The 21,112-nt window shown below is 38.9% G+C and overlaps 1 protein-coding gene across 1 annotated transcript in view; it reads right to left on the reverse strand.

Annotated features, from left to right (window-relative positions):
* Positions 1 to 7,649: 7,649 nt before the first annotated feature.
* The window catches only part of PITX3 (paired like homeodomain 3), a 74,184-nt gene continuing 60,721 nt past the window's right edge, over positions 7,650 to 21,112 (reverse strand). The window contains exons 3-4 of the mRNA XM_063435128.1: positions 9,203 to 9,408; positions 7,650 to 8,373 (exon numbers count right to left, since the gene is read on the reverse strand). Of these exons, the coding sequence (XP_063291198.1) occupies positions 7,810 to 8,373; positions 9,203 to 9,408 (770 nt within the window). The 3' untranslated portion in view covers positions 7,650 to 7,809. The remainder of the gene's footprint in view (positions 8,374 to 9,202; positions 9,409 to 21,112) is intronic.

The raw sequence follows: 21,112 nt of genomic DNA on the forward strand, positions 1-21,112 counted from the left end.
AATATAAAGTGACACGTGACATAAGACACTAAACATTCGATAAACCTTGCTTTCATTTAATAAAGTGAGAATTCAAAGTGAATTTTAAATTAAAGGGTGGCTATAAGACCTACTAGCATTCCTGACTGAGAATGTTTCCAGTTCAGCTATTTTGCACTTAAATGTTAAATTTACTTTGAATTCACTTTTAATTGTTGCTTCACTGAATAACCCTGTCTATAAAATAGTATCCAATTCTATATGGCACAAGGCATTCTAGTAAATGGAATATTGGTTCTTGCCTTCCAACTGCTCGACTCTGTGAAGTAAGAATTGCAACACTTTAATTGTATGCTTTGCTTCTGAAAATAAATACTACAAAACAAAAGACATAAAAGTTATATAAACTGTACTAAAATTGCAAATATATATATATATATTTTTTATTATCCATGTAGAAAAAGAATGAGGTTCTCAGTGGGATGATGCAACACGTAGGCCTTGATTTAATGAGATTTCCAAATGACTCAATGCTGTTGGAAATTTGTTTCCAAATTATTTATCTACAGAATTCATCATTAATAAATAATTTTGAAAATTTTTGGTAAAGTCTATTAAATAAAGGCCACAGTTCTTATTTTAAAGGGATTTGGCATTATATGTTCACACTCTAAACCACCTAGGGTACACCATGGGCAATGCCGGTGTTGGCTGCTGTCAGTCTGTAACGGACCGTTTCAGCATAAAAGGGAATAAAATCCGTTTAGGCGATAATCCCCTTTTCTAGAGACAGGCACAGCTACTGCAGAACACCAAACTCCCGAACTGGATACAAGATAACACTCCGAACTGGAACAGCTGAACAAGAAAAGCATACAATCCGCTTACACTCCTGGCAGTCAGCTTACAATCCAATTCCCCCCAAGAACGAGACGACACTTCATTTTGAGGGTTAAACAGGAACTCTAGACTGGGACACCCAGTCTGGCTTTTATTTCCAACTCACACATACAGGCCACACCCAGGGGGAGGCATAAAAGAACCAATGACATAGATGTTACCTCCCACACATCCCCTCCCCTTAGTGTGACACATAATCCCATTATGCATACAGAGTAAAATATACTTTTACACAACTTTCATAACTTTAAAACCATACATCACATTCACATAAAAATACATATCCACAATCAATCCATTCAGGGGAACAACATATTAAAAAATGGCATGAATCCGACCAGGGGTTTAAAAGTTACTAAAAGTATCTTTTGGGCCCTTGCTTGCAGCATGGCACAATCTGGCCCAAACAGAAGTAAAACATCCCCCACAATGCATCCCGGCTTCCTCCCTTCTGCCCTGGAGATAATTGGAGAAGTAATCCAATTATCTAGGACTAGAGTCAGACTCCATTAACCACATGGTTGCAAAAAGACAGTAAAAGACATAAAATTACATACTGATACATTTAACACATAAAACACACATTTCTACATATCCCCAGTTTAACTGAACACATAAATACCTACATAATATTTAAGACAGTATTACTGTGATATGTTACAAAGTCTTAAAGGGACATTAGTCCCAAAAGTCCCAATATGTCCATCGCTGATTTTAAAGGGCCAGTAGCAGCAATATAAATTATTACATGCCCAAATATAGTGTTTATAGAGCAATATGTCCATGGGCCGTAGTCGCAGGGCAGGAGGCTAGCAGCCAGGCCTCTCCAGTTCACAGTGGCGAAGCTGGTTTCGCCACATTTCTCCCCTTTGCCAATTAGACTAACAGGGTACCTGACTTTCTGCCGGTCAGTGCCCTGGTTAGTCCAGCAACCCACCCACGAAACAGAAATAACAGAGCAGCCCACCCACACTAACCGGTTACTACATCTGGGTGAGGAAGGATTTTGTCCAAGTTCTGGTGTTTCACCACTGCTGGGTGGGAGACGGGTAGGCTGCCTTGGTGGGTTGCTGAGGGGGCAGAGACCAGCGGTACTCTGTCCTGTTGCCAGCACTACCACAGGAGTAGTCTGGTGGGCGCCTGGTTGCTGGAGACTGGCTGTCTCCCCTTTAGGTGCACAGCTCGACTGCCGGAGGGGGAGACCGACTGTCTCCCCTTTGGATCCATCACACTGAGGCTGGGGAACAGGACCGACCGTCCCTATCCCTTGTGCTGTAAGTGCAGAGACTACGGTCCCATCTGCACAGTTGTGGGGCTTAACATCTCCCCTTGGTGGGTTAGGTTGCCGTGGGAGAGAGGGTGTAACAAGTTCCTCTCTCTGGATGGCAAACTGCCGCTGGGGAGAAAGGATGGCACCTTCTGCTCCCTGGGGTACACACTGCCGCTGGGGAGGAAGGACGACACCATCAGCTCCCTGGGGTACACACTGCCGCTGGGGAGGAAGGATTGCACCTTCTGCTCCCTGAGGTACACACTGCCGCTGGGGAGGGAGGACGCTGCTCTCCTCTCCCTTCACCTCACACTGCCTTCCTGGCACATCACTTTGTTGCTGGGGGGCAGGAACAACAACCTCTGCCCCCTGTACCTCAGCCTGCCGCTGGGGAGGATGGACGACACCATCAGCTCCCGGAGACACACACTGCCGCTGTGGAGGAAGGACTGCACCTTCTGCTCCCTGGGGCACACACTGCCGCTGGGGAGGGAGGACGCTGCTCTCCTCTCCCTTCACTTCACACTGCCTTCTTGGCATATCACTTTGCTGCTGGGGGGCAGGAACAACAACCTCTGCCCCCTGTAACTCAGCCTGCCGCTGGGGAGGATGGACGACACCATCAGCTCCTGGAGACACACACTGCCGCTGGGGAGGAAGGACTGCACCTTCTGCTCCCTGGGGCACACACTGCCGCTGGGGAGGGAGGACGCTGCTCTCCTCTCCCTTCACTTCACACTGCCTTCTTGGCATATCACTTTGCTGCTGGGGGGCAGGAACAACAACCTCTGCCCCCTGTAACACAGCCTGCCGCTGGGGAGGAAGGACTGCACCTTCGGCTCCCTGGGTTACACACTGCCGCTGGGGAGGAAGGACGACACCTTCATCTCCCTGGGGTTGCTCACAGGACCAGTCTAGGAACTCTGCTACCTCGGGTACGGCTGGTTGCTGTTGGGCGGGAGGACCGGTTGTCTCTTCCCAGGCCTCATTGATGAGTCACAGGTAATCCCCCTCCAGGTTCCATTCCTTGGTGACCAAATATCGTAGGTCTGCCTCGAGGTCCATAGCGCCAAAGAGACCCAGCATGTTCTCTCGGATGCCGTACAGGTCCCAAAAACGATAGTCGGTATCTTCCCCAAAGTCCTCGTCACCACTATTATCCCAAAATAGACCGGGGCCAGTGTATTCTCCGCCTTCTGGGAACTCATACTCTGCCATCCTGGGGACACACTGAGCCGCGTACCACTGTAGCGCCTGGTACGCGTTGTCGAGCGTCAGTTCTGCGTATACTAGAATCTCGAGTCTAGTCACCCACTTTCCTGTGGTCTGGTTTCTCAGGAGGGGCATCCGCTCTGCCATTCTAGCCAGGATTTGCTGCCTTCTGCTGCGGCGCCGCTCCCCTCGTGAATACGGTACTTCTTCCATGGCTTTGTCCCACAATTCGGCTCTGGCCCTCTGTCTGTACATCAACCTGAGCTCCTCTGGGACTACTCCAGACCACAGGCCTACGTAACTGGACATTTCATCCCGAAGCTTCTTCTCCATTTTCTGAGTTCCTTTGTAGATAGGGTCGCTGTACGGATACTAGCGTTGCCCTCAATTTGTAATCCAGAAATGGTGTTGTCTGTAGCTGTCCCTCTGGTTGTAGGAACGATCCCGCCGCTTGCCACCAATTGTAACGGACCGTTTCAGCATAAAAGGGAATAAAATCCGTTTAGGCGATAATCCCCTTTTCTAGAGACAGGCACAGCTACTGCAGAACACCAAACTCCCGAACTGGATACAAGATAACACTCCGAACTGGAACAGCTGAACAAGAAAAGCATACAATCCGCTTACACTCCTGGCAGTCAGCTTACAATCCAATTCCCCCCAAGAACGAAACGACACTTAATTTTGAGGGTTAAACAGGAACTCTAGACTGGGACACCCAGTCTGGCTTTTATTTCCAACTCACACATACAGGCCACACCCAGGGGGAGGCATAAAAGAACCAATGACATAGATGTTACCTCCCACACATCCCCTCCCCTTAGTGTGACACATAATCCCATTATGCATACAGAGTAAAATATACTTTTACACAACTTTCATAACTTTAAAACCATACATCACATTCACATAAAAATACATATCCACAATCAATCCATTCAGGGGAACAACATATTAAAAAATGGCATGAATCCGACCAGGGGTTTAAAAGTTACTAAAAGTATCTTTTGGGCCCTTGCTTGCAGCATGGCACAATCTGGCCCAAACAGAAGTAAAACATCCCCCACAATGCATCCCGGCTTCCTCCCTTCTGCCCTGGAGATAATTGGAGAAGTAATCCAATTATCTAGGACTAGAGTCAGACTCCATTAACCACATGGTTGCAAAAAGACAGTAAAAGACATAAAATTACATACTGATACATTTAACACATAAAACACACATTTCTACATATCCCCAGTTTAACTGAACACATAAATACCTACATAATATTTAAGACAGTATTACTGTGATATGTTACAAAGTCTTAAAGGGACATTAGTCCCAAAAGTCCCAATATGTCCATCGCTGATTTTAAAGGGCCAGTAGCAGCAATATAAATTATTACATGCCCAAATATAGTGTTTATAGAGCAATATGTCCATGGGCCGTAGTCGCAGGGCAGGAGGCTAGCAGCCAGGCCTCTCCAGTTCACAGTGGCGAAGCTGGTTTCGCCACACAGTCTATAATAGTTAATATAATTTCTCAAGTTTAATTGAAAGCCTTGAATCTAATTTTGATATTCTGTACCAACTGCTTTGTTGAACAAAACAGTAAATTGAAAACCATGAGTCACAAACAATCACTTTAAAAAGATGAGTAATCACTTAGCAAATGTTATAGGAATGTAAGTATAGCAGCTTTATAGGAAAACATGTTCTAGACATTCTGATGCCATAAGTATTCATGAATAACACAGAGGAGGATTACTTAAAATAGTCTGAGTTCATCTATGCCTGTTAAGGCAGGCATGTGCTCTTTAGACCTTCCCAAATCCCTGGAAACTCTTACTGCATGAAGGCTTATGGGATAGACATCCGTCCATTAAATCTGCAATGCTGGAACACATTCCTAACTTTAATTCAGATTGGTAAAGGAATGGAATACTCTAGTCTGTTTTGTACAGGTAGAATTAGAACCCCGAACCATTTGTCCCGCAAGTTTATTTTTAACGGGATGTGACCCTCCAAAGGGAAAAAAAATTAGGTGGCTTCATAACCCTCTCTACCATTGCAAGCTAGAACAATCACTTCAGGTCTCTATCTCTCTCATTTAACTGATTTCATTCTATTGCAATTTTAGATTGCCGAAAACTAAAGGTTGTATTGATGACACCTTTTATAAAACTGCACCCACCATGACTAATAGAGTATTGTTTTGTTTTTCTCTAACAATAAATATGCAAATGCTGACAATCAAACACTATTACATAACAATTGTTCAATATAGAGTAAGCTATAAATGTTTTAAATTTCATATCCTGACGGATTAAAACTAGTGCTGCATTGATGTTAGGATCGCAGTAGATTCCCATGACTGTTCCCATACACAAAATGCTTTAAATACATCATTACATTCAACATTATAGTGACCTATAGCAATCCTGACAGATATTTTTTTTACCTCGGACACTCCTTTTTCAAGGAATCTTACTTATTATATTCCAAAAATATATCAATAACATGTGCTGGCACTTTCAAAAGTGTTGAATTTAAAATATTGTACGATAATGTGATGTTAATTCACTTTGAATTAATTTTCATTTAACTACTCCCCACTCATTTGAGGCTCAGGAAGATGAGTCACACCTTGCTTTTCAGGATTCATGAAATCATTGCTTTCATAATAGTTCACAGTCGTTAGATAACTACCTAATTTAACCCCTTAAGGACCAAACTTCTGGAATAAAAGGGAATCATGACATGTCACACATGTCATGTGTCCTTAAGGGGTTAAACAGATCAATCCAAAAAATAAATAAATCCACTGATATTAATAGGATCCCCTTTGCAACCTACAGAGATCCACAAATTAGACCAAGCATATTTTGTTGCAACTTTCTTTCCAATTAAGCTCTGCAGCATTTGCCAAGTTTGTCTAATTGGATTAATTTTATTTGGTTACAACTTTTTAAGAGTGGAAGAGATACTTTGTTCTCTCCTTCCCTACACACTCACTTATTCCTGTTATACAGACAGTTGCCACAGAGAGCATCTTTCTACACCGCTCAGTGCCTGATTCTCAGTCCAAGCGTATACAATTTCAGCCTCTCCACATAGAGTGACTCTATTGAGAGGTACTGTTCAGCAGGGCTGGTATCTATAGGCTCCACTAGCTCTATGTATAGGCTCTCTATATTTTTATATAGGTCTAGCCTATTTTAAGCTCTTCTCCCCATTTGGTTCATAGTGGTTATGGTGTATTAAGTTTCCTTTTTCTCTATATATATTTTTATTGGGATCATACATACTTTTTATGGTGCCCGCAATAAAGTTAATTTTTTAAGTTTGCTACATCAGGCAGAATCGTCACTGCAGTACCTTTCCCTAGTGCTCCTGAAGCTGTTTCAGCTTGGGTTCACGTTCTTCTCGTTCCCCTTTGCACCCTCTGACTTTTTGACAATGGTTTCATTCCACCTGCCCTGTACCTCTCACCCAAACAAAAATATATATTTGTAAGTCCTTTTCACTTTCATTCCAATAAGAGGGCAAAACAGAAATCGAAAACTTCAAATTTTATTATTATTTTTTTTTTTGTTTTGAAAATGGATTTGGGGATGAAGAGGAAAGAAAAGGGGAAGTTGAGGGAATTTTTGTTTGTTTTGTTTGTTTGTTTTAAAGAAATTACGATTGTTAAACATTACACTTTCAAAGGAATTCCAAGCAGGCTTTAAAATTATTAAAGCAAACACAAAAAAAATGGTCTTTGAAATCTGCACCAGATGGGACATGCTTTGTCATAAGTTTAATTTCTACTTTATAGTTTATTCCACATACAAAACAAAACAAGAAAAAAAGGTTCATTTTATATTTTATATATAATATATATGTACATCCTATTTCCCTACATTACAACTATGACTCCATAATAGAGTAGTTGCAATGGTCATGCATATATTTGCAGTGTACTTGCTTGCAATGTTTTCGTTGTGTCATTTGGTACATGGTTTACTTTTTTTATTTTTTGATTATCCTTGTGATAAATAAACAGAAGTGTTGGTTTAGTTTCTGATTTTGAAATAACCTAGGGGTATGTATTTTTTAATAATAGTAAACTGTACAATTCCCATACAAGTGGGACCTCTCCAACTCCGTGTTCAATGATAGCATCTATAGAGCCCGTGTGCCTTCTGAAAAACAAAGTATTCGTATTTTTATGGAATTAAGTTAACCTTGGAACTTGGACACGGTCTTCATGTTGCGTCATTCATACAATATGTCCTCTTCAATCCAAAAAAATAAAGTCTGAATTTTTATTTTCTTTTTTTCTTTTTTGTCAGTTTAAAAATGGAAATGTTTTATCAGAGGTCACTGTGCGCCCATTTTTATCTAAAAAAAAAAAGGCAAAAACTGCAGGGCAAATAGGTCTTCTGTTATATGGCTACAATCAAGTCTTTGGCATGTGGTCCTTCATACTGGCCGATCCACAGCATACTGACAAGGGCTTAGATTAGAAGCCGGAGTCTGTACTGCTGGGTACGTGAAGTTGGCATGTTGTTTAGCTTTCAGCCTCAAACTTGCCAAGCTTGAGTTGCAGGTGTCCCTGTACATATACGGGCTGGCCGTCGAGGCATAGGGACAGGCACTGGCCGAGACAGCAGAATTGAGGCTGGGGCTGTTGAGGTTGTTAATATTTCCCAAGTTGTTTAGGCTAGAACCAGGAACTCCAGTCACTGCTGAAGGAACCATAGAGGAAGGCATGGTCATTGAGGCAATGGAGTTAGGTGGGGAGAACATAGGCTGAGATGACAAAGGACTTACATTCATGGAGTTAAAAAATGGAAAGCTCTTGGCAGAGAGTGGGCTAGTGGCAAGGCCCTTGGTAGCCCAGTTGTTGTAGGAGTATCCCGAATACATATCATCATAGGGCTGCATGAGTCCATTAAATTGGGCCCCAAAACTATTCTTACAGAGTTCCGCCTGTTGATTTCGTTCTCTTTTTCTCCACTTTGCTCTCCGATTTTTGAACCACACCTGAAATTTAGAGAAGATATGTATTTACTTATTATTGAAGATGCCATTTTGTTTGGATTGATAATTAAACTTCCTTTAAGACACATGCCAAAATAAATATAACAGAGAGCCCATGAATATTCTCTCTGTGACATGTTGTAGCTCTGTCCAAACTGGACTCCCTAGCTGATATAGAGCCATAGTTCCTAACATTTTCTGAAAACAGTTGTTTGGGAAGTAATTCTGTGAAGTGTAGCCAACAACAGCTGAGGGGGGTCAAGATTAAAGCACCAAAACAACATTTAAGCACCAAAACAACTTTAGCTTAATGAAGCTGTTTTAGTGTATAGATCACGCCCCTGCAGTATCACAACTCAATTCTCTGCCATTTAGGAGTTAAATCACTTTGTTTATACAGCTCTGCATGTGACTTGCAAAGCCTTCCTAAACACTTCATGAAATGGAACATAGATATTCGAGGTTCCTGTTTAATGTAGAATTACTTAACTCCTACTGTGTTAATAGCCTTCTATAGACTGCAGGAGCCTCCTGTGTGTGAATTCAATTTACAGAGCAGGAGATAAAAACTTCTAAAGAAAGGTAACAGCTAAATTAATATTAAACCATTTTTTTCATGCAGGCTGTGTCAGTCACAGCCAGACATTGTGTGGCTAGGACTGCATTAACATAATCAAAAGTGATTTAACTCCTAGGTAGCAGAGAATAGAGAATTGTGTCTTCATATTCATTCAAGTAAAGGACATTCTTGAAAACAAGAGAACTCTCAATTTATCCTTCCTGGTAAAATATTTTCTAAATAAAAAAAAGTATATGTATGTATAGAGTTTACCCTGACTCTGGCCTCTGTTAGGTTGGTCCATACAGCAATCTCCTCTCTAGTGCTCATATCTGGGTATCGATTTCTTTGGAAAGTGGCCTCAAGTTCTTGAAGTTGCTGACTGGTGAAGTGTGTCCTCTGTCGTCGTTGTTTCTTCTTTAATGAACCATCTTCAGGGTTAGAGTCATCTGTTTGGTTCTGCTGTGATTTTTCAGTATCTGTAGAAAGAAAGAACGTACAGGATTATGTGTAGTAGATACATATAGAATTATAAAAATACAGTGCTGCAAATATAAAGTTCATTGGAGCTCAGTGTACAAACGTGAACAAACCCATAAAATACTACTTAACAAAATTTCCATATTATAACAATGATTCGTTTCTAGTGGGGCTCTGTAAAAGTGCAGGACATTAGAGTGTAGATATTACACCCATGCTTATTAAAATGTTTGCTTCTATAAAATGTTCAATGTGGCAGTATGTTCAATTCTGCTTGGTGATATATATATATGTATATACACGACTTGCATCACAGGAGACACCCAAAGGAACTGGCCTCACCTGGAAAGAGGGCATGGCCACCCAAATGCAGAGACTGATAGCCTTACTGGGCGCTCCAACCAAGGGCAGGACCTATGCAGAGTTGTTTCGAAGCTTATGGGCATGGGCTTACCGCCCTCATATCCTTCTGCATAGTGCCAAAAAAAATTTTTTTTGTGCTTGCATTATGCGGTTTGGAGATATTTCCTTGGCGTCCCCAAAATGCCTCACACCAGGGAACTAACCCAGGATGGTAGAAAAGAACTCCAAATTCAGGATAGTGTTGCCAACAATATACATTAGAGCTTACACAAACAGTGGGTGTTTATTCTACCAGGGTTATTCAGTAAAGTGTGAATAAGCTGGGATTCAATGTGAATTCTAAGTGAATTTTAAATTATAGCCCAAAACCAATGACTTGGACATATGGTTAGGTTGGAGAGAAGAAATCAGATCCGTAATTCGGGCTCAAAAAATGAAATCCACTTTGAATTCCAGACAATTTACATTGGTTTTCCCATCTCAAATCCTTTCTAGAATTGTGGCCTCCTACTTCTTTTGGTAATTCTCTTCTAGACCTCTCAGTGCCTAGATAATTTTATTACAATTGTTCACACTTTTTTTTTCATGTGAAAAATGTTCAAAAAAACGTTTATTTACAAAGGTAGTTTTACTGAACTTTGGAGCACAGCAAAATAGTGAATCTGTTTGAAGAAGCAGCTAATATTTCTGAACCATTCAGAAGTAACGTAAAATAAGTAATGACATACAATTTCTAATTATTTATATTCTCACAATATTTCTGTAGTGGATGACAGAATAGACAAAGCTTAATTGGAATTTGAAGGCATACCAGAATAGGAATGTATATATGAAATCATTGATTGGCCTTACACCATATACTGTTCATCTCACATTTCAAATAAATTGAGCTTGATAATGAAAGGGTAAAGAGCAGTCTTCTGTAGACAGGAGCTGTTGCTTTGGTTTGTAAATGAAGATCAATTTCAAAAGCTGATATGACAGGTGTATATGGATGAAAGTGAAATGCAGAACAAAACAAAATGCCTGTTTTATTTGTATTGTAGCTGGTTTAACTTGATATTAGATGATGTAATTTCAGTCACAGAATAATAGGACTCGCTGATTTTCTTGGGATTTAGATCTTTTAGATTCATACTGAGGATCTTACTAAAATTATAATGTAATAAACCTACGACAATCAGCTACATGCTGTGGTTCATAGAAAATCTCCCTTTTGTCTAGTTATTAGCCCTGTTGTCCTCACGTTAAACATTCTACTCCATGTACCCCATTCAGTGATGATCCGTCGGTGCTTGCCCAATGTACTTATCAATTTGTAAGACCTGAATAAATATTGAGCTTGATGTGATAATCTTTTAAAACTTCAGGTTGCTGTATTGGCAAAGATCAAGCACTTTAATCTCAGCAGACGAAGGCACAAGACATGTAAAGAGATTCCTTCTTGGAAAGGTGAGGTTTATTTGGAAGGGAGAGGACAATTGGGAATTTTTAAACCGGAAAATATAACAAAATAATAGGAGATGCGGATAGATAGATAGATAGATAGAGAGAGAGAGAGAGAGAGAGAGACAGGCAGACATAAAGATAGACAGACAACTAGAGAAAGAGAGGCAGACAGACAGACAGAGAGAGAGAGGCAGACAAACAGACAGACAGACTGACAAATAGAGAGAGAGACAGGCAGGCAGACAGACAAATAGAGAGAGAGAGAGAGAGAGAGAGGCAGGCAGGCAGACAGACAGAGAGAGAGACAGGCAGGCAGACAGAGACAAATAGAGAGAGAGAGGCAGACACACAGACAGACAGACTGACAAATAGAGAGAGAGAGAGACAGGCAGGCAGACAGACAAATAGAGAGAGAGAGACAGGCAGGCAGACAGACAGAGAGAGAGAGAGAGACAGGCAGGCAGACAGACAGAGAGAGAGAGAGAGACAGGCAGGCAGACAGAGACAAATATATATAGAGAGAGAGACATGCAGACAGATAGACAGATAGAGAGAGAGAGACAGGCAGACAGACAGACTGACAAATAGAGAGAGAGAGAGAGAGAGAGAGGCAGGCAGACAAAGAGAGAGAGAGAGAGAGAGAGAGAGAGAGACAGACAGACAGACAGAAAAATACATATAGAGAGAGACAGACAAATAGAGAGACAGGCAGACAGACAGACAAATATATCTAGAGAGAGAGACAGGCAGACAGATGGACAAATATATATAGAGAAAGAGAGACAGGCAGACAGACAAATAGAGATAGAGAGACAGGCAGACAAACAAATAGAGAGAGAGACAGGTAGACAGACAGACAAATAGAGAGACAGGCAGACAGATATACAAATAGAGAAACAGGCAGACAGACAGACAGACAAATAGAGAGAGACAGACAGAGACAGACAGACAAATAGAGAGAGGGAGACAGACAGACAGTCAAGTAAAGAGATAAAAAGACAGATATACAGACAGACAGAGAGAGGGAGAGAGAGAAAGACAGACAGACAAATAGAGAGAGACAGGTAGACAGACAGAAATTAGTCAAATATGAGGTAATACAGTGGTGATAAAGTGGTGCAAATGGACCTAACAAAGAGAAATATAAAATAGGAAAAGAGAAAAGCGTAGAAGTGAAAATGAAAAGCAACTTCAATATAGGTTTGTCTACATGGAAAATGTCCAATGGGGGAAGGTGGGGGAAGGAAGAATGGTGATGATGTTCACTGAGATGCTTCAGAAGTACTTGCATGGAACTGGTAACTCTAGGTTAGACCATATGATCTGCATAACATAAGTCTAATATGCCCACATGAGAATACTAGACAAAACAAGTCCTTAACCCCTTAAGGACCAAACTTCTGGAATAAAAGGGAATCATGACATGTCACACATGTCATGTGTCTTTAAGGGGTTAAAGTAAAAAAAAATAACAAAAAAGAATTCACTTTGTTATAATAATAGTAAAGGGGACTTAAATAGTAAGCAAAATGTAATCAATTCTACCTTGATTTTTCACTCTTTTATAGCGGTCAATACCATCCTTGTTTAACCTTCCTAGGTCTTGGTATAGTTTTTTTTAATTATATGTTGTTAACTTTTCAAGTACCCTGTACTATTATTATAATAAAGTAATTTATTTGTTTCCTATTTTTGTTTACTTTAGGGACTTGTTATGTCTAATATTCTCATGTGGGCATATTAGACTTATGTTATTCGGTGTTTGAAATTTTGGGTTGTCCCCAGTTATAAGTTCTAAATACACGACTTATGGTCTAGCACCTAGTGGGGCTTATTTTTCTATACAATTTAGACGTGCACTCATAAAAATGAACAGTACTGTGCAGTAGGGTCAAAAACTATGGAGATGATGAAGGCAGAGTTCCAAAAAATGTATATTAATAGAGTGTATCCAAAAGTTAACGCATATCTTTTTTAGTGGCATAAATTTGCCTTTAATAAGCTATGACACCAACACAAAAAATTTTAGGGGGAAATTCTGACCAAAGGTCAGATAAAAAAAAACAAATGTGGGAACCTGCCGAGCCTTGCTCCACCAGCTTAGCGATTCTTGCCAGCTTATTAGCCACCTTAGTGGCTGGTTTTAACCATCTTCAACCCTTGAGTAAGTTTGAAAGAAGGTGCCTCACGTGGCTTACACATTCCCAAAGTTAGACATTTCCAATTGTCTGAGAAATATGATGTTCATTTGAAGGGTTGCTATGATGGAGGTGGCTCCATCTTTGTTGACCATCAACATCAATTCCTATTGTTAATGAAGCTTGTGGTGGCAAAGTGTAATAGTGAATTAAATTATTTGCTGTAAGATAAAATTATACAAAGATGTGGTGGTGGACAAAGCATGTAAGCAAGGATAGAAAGTAGTGGATCTTTTAACTATTTCAGCGTTATCTTTCTGGGTGTCGTTTCGGGGGTCGTATCTAAAATGGTTTGGTTCCTCATGCTGTCTAATAAGAGGGCTGTGAAAAATTATGAGGTTTTAATTTTAATTTCTTCTACTACTCCTTTGATACAGGGTAATTCCATCATAGTGGCATGACTGCCCCCATACAGCAGAGTGGACTGCTTGCTACAATGCAGAGTTACCAAGAGCTTTTATTTTCACATTTTTTCGCTAAATATCCCCTGTATCCTACTGCATATTTCAAGCAGAAATTGCTATAGGAAGTAATATTTCATGGTCTTGGTTTGCTGTGGTTCTTGGCGTAGCCATAACAAGTGTCTTCTCTAAATGTTATGATTCCACCCTCTAGGTGAGCAATTTATGATTGGTTATTTGATCCCAAGGTAGGACACTTAGTCTCAAAGCATTACTGTAAAGACACTGCATACACTCTTGTTCTCGAGCATATACTGTTTACAACTTCCACATGTAGCTGTACATTAATAAATCTACTTATATATTAATATATGTCTGACCAGGAGAAGCAATATTCAGGAATATTATAATTACCCCATCAGCAGACATACATCATCCACTGAAAATTGGACAAAACACAGGTGGCCATAGCTACAGTGATGTGAATTCAAAGAAAAATCAGAAAACTTAAAAAAAAACCTCTGGTACACTTAAGGCGTTACACAGAACATGGCGAAATCAGTTTAACAAACCAGATTAGATCAGATCTTAAATATACTCTAAGAAAACTTTAAACTATGTAAGTTTAATGACGTGTGTAGCCTTTAGTACTATTTTGGGGATACAATTTTTTTTCTCCACTTGTTTTATCCCTTACTTGTTTTGTTTCTATTTACAAGCGATGACAACTGGGCAAAGCACTATACTGACATGCCAGGAAGGTGTTTCCCCTAATATTTCAGGGTTGAGAAGACTTATAAGTACCTAATAACCGTTGCTTGTATGTGATGAAATGTCTGAAATATTTAATTACTGCAAATTACAACAGTGCTGCATTATTATAAGTTATTGGAGGGTTGTTTTTGTCTAAACTTTAACTATTTCTTCAAAAAATCTAAAAGTTTTTCCTCCATTTTTATGCTATAAATTTCAAATAGGACTCTTAGAGAAAAATAGAAAACACCATATAGCCACTTTTATAAATCATTTATTATGCAAAAAAAAAATATGACACCAGCACTATAATTCAACATTTGATCCAGTTAACATGTCACGGAGAGCAAGGGTTGATGTTTTGCCAATTTGTTTAATATGCATTTTAATATGTCTTCCTATCAGGCAGGGCCTGAAATTGCGGTCCAATAGGGTTAAAAATAGGATTTTCTCCCAGGTGTCAGTCAATGCCTCGACATCTCCCACAGGAAGTCCTTCAGCTCAGTGTCCCGAAGCAGGGCAAATCACTGAAGACCAGAGGAGAAGCAGAGGACAGCCCGGAGGTGGGTGTTACATGAAGAGTAACACCTACGAAGCTTAAAAAAGGTGGCGCTGGAATAGAGGAGAGGTGAGTAAATCTTTATATTCTACACTGACTACATCTTGTATCTTTGTGATATACTGCGTATTCAATGTATATGGTAGAGATTTCAGGTAAGTTTATATTTTCACAACAGATTCACTTTTAGAAACATAGAAATTCCGCACTATCTAGTGCTGCAGAACAGAAGGAAGAAGAATAAATATCTCATAAAAAAAATATTGAAGTGGCCACTCTAATAAAAGCTACACTATTCAACCCAATGAGATAGAAAACCTTTATACAGTATATAATAAACCAAGGCTTCCATATTGAAAAGTCTCGTTAACTATAATTCTTACCCAGGGGCCGGCATTAAGCCTTTCCAGTACTTTAAACAGCACTCTACTTACTTCTTATCTCAGGTGGTTCTCAATATTAATACGCAGCTGGAAAATCAAAGTTAAAGGATCTCTTGTAATCTTGTAGTGTTACAAAGCTCTCCATAAAAAATGAATTATTAGTTCAGTTTTATTAGCCACTGTACTCCATCCAAAGAGTTAATAAAGAGAATGGAACATAAATTGAGTAGCTGCTACAGACCTATATTTAAAGATCAAAAATAATCCTGTCCTATTGAATTTTCTCTTCTCTCGTGATTGAACTTGACTGAAAGCAAGGCATCCACCCTAATATGAAGCATTTTCGATTCTTGAAAAGATTTGCTTCTATAGGATTTAAATAAGATAGGTACTTTGAAGTATATTTTGTAAATTAGACTATAATAACGTTGTTCTTTTTTGAAGCTAATTGTATTTTTCTCATTGTCATTTGAAGAGTTTTTTCTTGTGCTTTAGTGTTTTGGTATAATATACATAAGATCGTTATAAACTCATTACAATAGCTGGCAAATGCCACTTGACTTGTAATAACAATTACAGATTTGTTCCTCTGTATATAGGATATCAATGAACAGGGTACGGCCCAAGTCTTTGTTTTGCCATTGGGGAATAGTTTTTACCATTTAATTCCAATGCTCCTTTAATAGAATTGCGCCTACATACACTTGAATATATTAATATCCACTAAAGATTTATATTTTTGTATATATTTTTTTATATTTTATAGAGTGTCATAACAGTTATGAAAATAACAAAATCAGTCATGATGTATTTTATCCCAAAGAAGGGAGCATAGAACAAAATTGTAGAATCTTGAATGTAGTCCATATGATTTAACAATATTCGAATAAGGAGTTGCTTCTATTGTTACTCCATGGACTATTTACATTTATATTGCCTACTGGTGGGTTTATTACTTCATTCTTCCTCCAGGTCAAATGACAGGTGATGGCTGGCTTTTAATTTCTGTTTTCTTGACAATATTTTGATACTGAATAATGAAATAGAATTCAATTTTACATTGAAGCCACACAATAGTAGTATTGGGCTTTTGGACCTAAAGTTGAGAAACATAGGACAAAGAGTGATCACCACAACCTTCCACCAGATGGTAGGTTTTGATGGCTTTTCAGAAGCAACTGTAAACACCACCTACAATGAGTGAATATTGTTTCTTTGGGGCAATTTAAGATGTATGAAAAATTGTACCTCCCTGATAGATGAGGAAGAGTCATACTTACTGGTTAAGATTGTTTTATTTGGAAAAGCATTGCTATCTGAGGTTAATAATGCATGCATACCTGAAAGCTTGGGAACGTTGATCCAGAGAGTGGAGTGCCCAGATGGTTATGTAGGGATAGTTATTGATCCAGTAGCTAATGAATGTCTGTCCCACAATCCACCTTCTAGCCAAAATGCCAGCACAAACATTCTATCCGTAACAGTTAAAGGTCCAAATCTTGTTAAGAAATTGAACTGCATGTCTGATTGTGTAATAGACATACTGAAAAAATAGTGGACAATTCTAACTCAGGATCCTTGCCAGAAATTGCCACTTTCCTACAGATCCAGAGTGACTTTCACAAACCCTCCAATTTAAAAATACATCTTGGCACCAACAAAAAATGTGGAAAGCAAGAATTCAACCATTATGTATTTTTTTCTAGTTTACACAGAGGCAATATTAAACATGGAGGGGCATGGTGTATATGTGGCATAAGCTTTCTGGGGCCAACAATTTCCTTTCTTTAATAATCATTCCCCTATTTACTGTAGCCCTGTCTCACAGAAGCCCAACATACAGAACTTAGGTCACACCTAGCTATGATAGAAAATAAAAAGGAACAGAGGCATATTATTGGACCTTAGAGTTGTCCGGTCTTAACGCTGAAATAGAAAAGAAGTAACCTAAGTAACAGGTAGAAGTGAAGTCAAGAACTAGCTGAGGTCTGGGTTCATAGAAAGTAGCAAGAATGGTAAAACAAACCAGGGTCAAGGATTAAAGGAAGGAGAATGGTAAAGTTCAAGCCAAAGTCAGAATACCAGAACAATTTAACAACATGTCTCGAATCACCACATGGGAAACCATGACAGGTCAAGGTGGAGTATGTGGAAAGGGTTCATGAGGGCTTAGGAGGAGTGTGACTGGTATTTTGTCAAATAGTAGAAGAGAGATGTTGGAGGAATGAATAAAGGTTTGGAGTGACCAGCGTCCAAAATGACACTCCCTGGAATTATGCAGGATACTGGAATGTGATAGGTACTGTGACACCCATAAAATCATCCGTAACAGTACAAAAGTAGTCTACATGAATATAAAAGGTGGGCTTCGACTGTAGTATATAATGTGGACTTTTAGGCCACTTAAAACCAGATTTAGGGGGAATCAAAGCTCCATTATCGATAAGAATTCAAAACACTTTAATAAGTTCCATGAAGCTAATCCTCAAACACTAGTAATAATTGGTATAGTATTATCCCACCTTCCACTAGTTATGCAGATAGGAAGAATTTATTTGTAAGGGCAGACACCAGATGGATTTACCAACTGGAGAAACTTAGCCCAAGAGAAGTTAAATTTTAAGCTACATCTAGCATATTTGTGTGGTACTAGAATGGTAATAGAAATACACAGCACATTAGTATTGCAGGACATATACATATATGACTCAAACTTTATATTTTTCCATTGGTTCTTTTCTTAGCTATGTTTGATTTTTTTTACATAGTGGTAATTTTTCTTCTTTGCTTTCTCTTATTGCGATCCCCTTTAAGGAGTTCTGTACATACTTTTTTTGATTGCATATCCTCTTTTTTAAATTCATTATGGGTGTATGTGATCAGTTAGGGTATATACGTAGAGAGCCGTAGAGTAAGGCAGTATTGACTGTCTTGCTAATATCCTTAGGGATGCAACTAAAAATGCCGACAATGTAACTTTAACTATACTCTACATCATCACATGATCCCTGAGTCGTTGTGTATTACTTTGTACCTGCTTTATTGCCTATTCAGTTGACATGCTGAGCTTTACAAATGTATTGAATTGTTCTAAGGAATCTCAATATAAATAAAGTAGTATCTATGTGGAATCCCACAAAAGCTTATCACAAGACTGGATAACATCTACATGACCACAGCAACTTATCGAGGTTTATGAATTAATGACACCCCTGTAAGCTGCCCCTTAACATACTATTTGTAGCCATCTTGAAAGATGCCTACTGGGACTTTTTGGGGGGTTTATTTTTATTCCATTGTATTCCTCTGTATTTATTCATGTTGTGAGTGGTCCAGCGATAAGTAGTTAACAAGCTTCTATCGGGAGCTACTATTTACACAACTTCCATTAAGGTCATTCATGGTGTTGATCTATTGACTGTTTTTATAGATAAAATACTTTATATTTCATTAATGCCCTACATTTTTATCAATACTTTCCATGGTTCATAAGTCATCCATCCTTATTTGGTGAAGCTACCCACAATCTATTTTTTTTATTATTGTCATTCTGTTTTTATTCTTTAGTCTCATCTTTATGATTTAGGAAACTGAGATCGTTTATTCATTATTTCCTTACTGTAAAATTTAAACAAAATAGTGAGCAGTGAAGTTTTTTAACATAAAGCTTAAACGGATACTCTATACATCAAAACGACATTAACCTAAGGAAGTTGGTTACCAATAGTTGATTTTGAATAATTCTCCAACTCAGTTTGAATTTGAGTTTCCTAACCGTACAATTTGCTGAGTGATTAACCCTAGTGTTTGAGTGTGATCAGACCCTCATAATATCATACGTACAGGCTCTATATAAAAGCACATCCTGACATGCTTGTACTAATGATCAGCAAATTGCCTTTGTGTTTTATAGCCTATATCATGTTTTGTTTTTCATATATATATTTTTACAGTGTGCCTAGTTTTTTTTTCTTCCAGTTATTTAATATGTTGCAGGTTTAAACAAGGCAGGTGGTTTAATGAAGTCTTATCCGCACTGGAGCCTTTACGATGACAATTATAAGCCTAAGAATGCTGATGTAGGCAGGAAGCTTCATTGTCTTCTCTTTGTCTTATCTCTGACTCCAATTAGAGGTACACAAAAAGAGAATGGAAATATATAGAAACAAAGAAACTAAATTGGTTCTGGTTCTGATTCATACTGCTAGATTACAACTAGAGTGTAATTTTTTTATTAGTTGCTCTCCAAAGTGTACAGCACCATTCAATTTACTTGCAAATCAAGGACAGTTTTTGTCTAAGAAGGGGTAAAGTAAAGGGACGCTCAAAATATCAACAGTGCAAGGATTTTCCTGGCATAGAGATAGAAAATATTCAATAAAATTACATCAGAGGAAGAAAGAAATTTAATAAAAAGAATGAGGAGGTTGGAGGGAGAGAAGAGGGATATTACAGGAAATGTAAAGGTATGAAAAAACTGGAACATAAAGCAAGTCTAATTGTTTTGAAATTCCATTCTGGGGGCAACCGAACATTAGAGGATTAGGTAGACTGATTAAAAGACTACCGGTTTATTAATATAAGTTATTGGAGGAAAACTGTAGTAAATGATGGGGAAATATCTGATCTCCATACTGGCCTTTTACATCAAAAACTTATTTATTTAAAGAAAACAACTGAATTTGGTTTGACACATTCTTGGAGGTGGAAAAAATGCTGAGACAAGAGTGTGACAGAGATACCTAGAGGAGGTTAAAGCCTCAAAACCCAGTTAGACAGACAGACAGAGAGTCAGATATATAGATAGAGGGGGGAATAAAACATCTGTGTGGCTGAACTGGTTTGTATGGAAAAAAGATAGAGTTTGGGTGATCCAACATTTGTCCATAGGGTGCTTCCGTTTGGATGAATTACTCCCATGCAAATGATTAGGAAAAAAAGAATTTGGACCAACCAAAAGGGTGAGAATATGGACACATCCCGCAAGATAGTCTTAAAGGGGAATGAGATTGGTCAAACCCCTTCCCCTGTGATATTTTGGTTAAGATTCACTGCCACATGTACTGCTGGCTGGTCTGGCTGATGTCAGCTTTTTTTTTTACTTTTGATGGTATTTTGATTCAGCCAACCATTGTGGGGCAGTAGTGAGTCATGGGAAAATCTTTCCCACAGAGAATGCAGAGAAGCAGGGTAACGTGCAAGTAGTTCTAGCTTGTATTACCACATGGAGGTCACCAGTATACCTAATATGAATGCATTAGGCAGAGAAAATTGACAATGTATGAGGACTTAGAGAGAGGTAAAAAGAGTGGAGAAGGGCTAAGTATTTGGCATGCTGAAATTGTAAAACAAGCTGAGTAATACAGGTGGGTGAGAAAGAGAGATATAAAGGTTCTGAGATATGCAGTAAAATAATTAGAGAGTTAACACGAAGGAAGAGAACATTGAAAGTGAATGCTGAAGTTGAGAGAGAAAGAGGCAGTCACAGCTGACAAGGAACGATATGGGGCCTAACACACTGAGGAACACAGAAAGCTTGTACACACCATGAATACTTCATTCACAGACACATACACCCTGAAATCACACACACTAAC

This window comes from Pelobates fuscus, chromosome 10 (assembly GCF_036172605.1).
Source record: "Pelobates fuscus isolate aPelFus1 chromosome 10, aPelFus1.pri, whole genome shotgun sequence".
NCBI lineage: Eukaryota > Metazoa > Chordata > Amphibia > Anura > Pelobatidae > Pelobates > Pelobates fuscus.